This window comes from Corylus avellana, chromosome 2, assembly GCF_965113065.1.
Source record: "Corylus avellana chromosome 2, dhCorAvel1.hap1.2, whole genome shotgun sequence".
In the NCBI taxonomy this organism is placed as follows: Eukaryota; Viridiplantae; Streptophyta; class Magnoliopsida; order Fagales; family Betulaceae; genus Corylus; species Corylus avellana.
In genome coordinates this window covers 34,801,383-34,804,351 of record NC_142491.1, presented here as the reverse complement: position 1 = coordinate 34,804,351, position 2,969 = coordinate 34,801,383, and the positions used below count along the sequence as shown (strand labels likewise).

At 34.2% G+C, this 2,969-nt stretch overlaps 1 protein-coding gene across 1 annotated transcript; it reads left to right on the top strand.

Annotated features, from left to right (window-relative positions):
* The first annotated feature begins 1,657 nt into the window (after nucleotides 1-1,657).
* LOC132189072 (uncharacterized) lies at nucleotides 1,658-2,005 on the top strand. Its single transcript, XM_059603612.1, has one exon. It carries the CDS (start codon nucleotides 1,658-1,660, stop codon nucleotides 2,003-2,005), a length of 348 nt encoding a protein of 115 aa, XP_059459595.1.
* Nucleotides 2,006-2,969: the final 964 nt, after the last annotated feature.

Genomic DNA, 2,969 nt, shown 5'->3' with positions numbered 1-2,969 from the left:
TCTTTATTCCCACTCTTCTTGTGAAGATGCTTTTAGGAAGAAAAAACTAATAAACGAAAAAATATCGATAATCTACAGGCGGTTCTGCACGCGAGTTATGGTCGCGTGCTATAGACGCCACAGTGCCAAACGACGCCGTTCAGCCTTTTCTAAAGTGTTGTTAGTAGTATGGCTTTCACGTACTTGCTTTGGTATTTTTTTTTTAATATGAAATAGTGAAATGACTTTTTTCGTCTATTAGAGTAAAATTGTAGTAAGAATGAGACCAGATCACAAAAAGTCAATAAATCAATCTTGTACGACACATATTTATCTATAGATCCGCCTCGCAATGTGTAAATTGATTATGTTTAAAAAATAGAGTGTTTAAATTTAAAAAAAAAATGTTGTTTTAATAAAAAATTAATTTTTAAGCTTTTGTTAACAGTACATTTTAACTATTTTTAAAATAAAAAAGTTAAGTAAATAATTTTAGAATTTTTTTACTGTCAAATTTTGTTTATCATAACTTTATAAATACTAAAAAGTACTTTTCAAGCTTTATATTAGAATCTCAAACATGCCGTAATTCTACTTGTATATATCTTCAATCAATTTTGCAGGAACCAATTATATTATACTATTTTCAAGGCCTCAACTATTTGTAATGCATCTATCATCTCCCTTAACTCATAGCAAATCCAAGTCTCAGCACCATTGCCTCCTTCAAATACTACCCGTTGAACAATTATTTGAAAGGTGCAAAAACTCTTGTTGATATTAAATAATATTAATTCAAAAAAATCTTAATACTACAATAAATAGAATGCAATTAATAATAGAGTAAAAAAATATCAAACAATACTATAAAATCACATAAGAGCAACAAAAATTTGATATGAGGAATAGAAGACACTAGGATGAAATTCACGTAATTGGTATAAAATTTTTATATGGCTAATTTTTTAGAATAAGACAAAGTAGAATAAGACAAAATAGAAAAGGACAAGACAAAAGTTATGTAGAAGTTCTATTTTTTATAGTGCCATCTTGGAAGCTGCCAAATTGAAAGAAAAAAAAAAATCTTCAAAAAATTAATATCGAACAGTCATAGAAATTCATGGGCTTCTAAATATTCTTAATGAAACAGTTATAAGCGTTAAAATTCTAAGGAAAATGATAGTGTTCTCCTTGTGTCATTCTCATCATAGGTGTAAATTATTTTATAAAAAACTAATTAAGAGAAATAAGAGCAACTTTTTTTTTTTTTTTTTTTTATAAAATAATTTTCACATTAGATCAGAAGAACACGAGAATAACACTAGGAGAACACCTAACATTTTCGTGAAAGGCCACTAAGAATTTAGTAAGAGCTCATCACCATGAGATGTCAATAAGAAAATATTAACAAGAGCAATTAATAAGAGCTTATCACCAATCGCAATAAAAGCAAGTGCTCATCACATCAAGATTTTAGTAAAAATAAAATATCCAAATAGGATATAAAAAAAATGAACAAAAATTTTCTCCAAACTAATTTAAAGAAAATATCCTCTAATTTATTTAAAATAGTGTCAAGTGTCTTTTGAACTTGGCCCTATAGATTTGTATCAAAGATTTCAATGAAATAGTTACAAGCTCGGAAAAATGGGGTGGTGGGGAACGAGCAAATAGCCAGATGGTCGGGTTTCGACAAGTGCTAGAAAACTATGAACTTTCAGACCTTGGGTTCCGGGGCCCGAAGTATACATGGAGCAATTGCTGGGATAATCAAGAGTTTACCAAGGAAAGGTTGGACCAGGGAGTGGCCAATCCTATTTGGAGGGGAATGTTTCCGGAAGTTGAGGTGGTGGTAGAAAATATAGTTTGCTCCGACCATGCTCCTTTGATACTATGTCTAATGGGAAAAAGAATGAATGGGCAGGGGCCTAAGCGATTTCGTTATGAGGCTTCTTGGCAGCTTGAGGAGGGTTACTCTACTATAGTAACAAAGGCATGGGTCCCTCCAAAAACAGCTGGGTTCTAGTTGGCAGAAGATTGAGTTAAATCTGTCACGGTGCAAAAGGGTGCTTGTAGTATGGTAGGGGGACGCAATGGCTCACTGTAGGAGAACATAACCAGCTTAAACAAAAGACTCCATGACCTTCAAGGGCGTGAAGAAGGCAGGGTGGGTGAGGAGACAAAAGCTGTTAAAAAGGAATTGGAGTTGTTGCTGGAAAAATCTGACCTTCACTAACAGAGAGCAAAAACAGAGTGGCTGCGGAGTGGGGATCGAAACACCAAATTCTACCATGCATGTGCGAATTCACGACGAAAATCTAATACCATTTATGCCATTAAGGATGCTGAGGAGCGGCTGTGCTCTGTGGAGGATGAGGTACAATTGGCTTTTATCAATTATTTTATTGAATTGTTTACATCTGAAAATACAGGAAATAGGATGTCTTGCCTCCAACCATTAAACTGTCGGGTCACTGAGGAAATGAATTGATCACTGGTATAGCCCTTTATAGCAAAAGAGGTGTCTTTTGCACTTTCTAATATGGCCCCTTTAAAACCCCCGAGCCCAGACGGTTTCCCTGCAAAATTTTTCCAGGAAAATCCGCATATTGTGGGGACGAATATATGTAATGCCATTCTTAAGTCGCTCCATTCCGGTAGAATGCCTGATTTTTTGAACTTAACACATATTGCTCTTATTCCGAAAATAAAAAATCCCATAAGTGGCTCAGATTATCGGCCCATAAGCCTCTGCAATGTTATATATAAGTTAATTTCAAAGATGCTAGCAAATAGATTGAAGAAGATTTTACCACATGTTATTTCTCCTGTTCAAAGCACTTTTATCCCAAGGAGATTAATTACTGATAATGTCCTTGCGGCATATGAGACACTCCATACTATGCACACACGTTTGAAGGGTAAGTAAGGATTTATGACCGTAAAGCTAGATATGAGAAAGGCTTACGATAGAATGGAATGGGAATTTC

Bases quoted from the DNA above. Each gene is read 5' to 3' on its own strand.
- LOC132189072 (XM_059603612.1), top strand. From the start codon at position 1,658: ATGGTCGGGTTTCGACAAGTGCTAGAAAACTATGAACTTTCAGACCTT.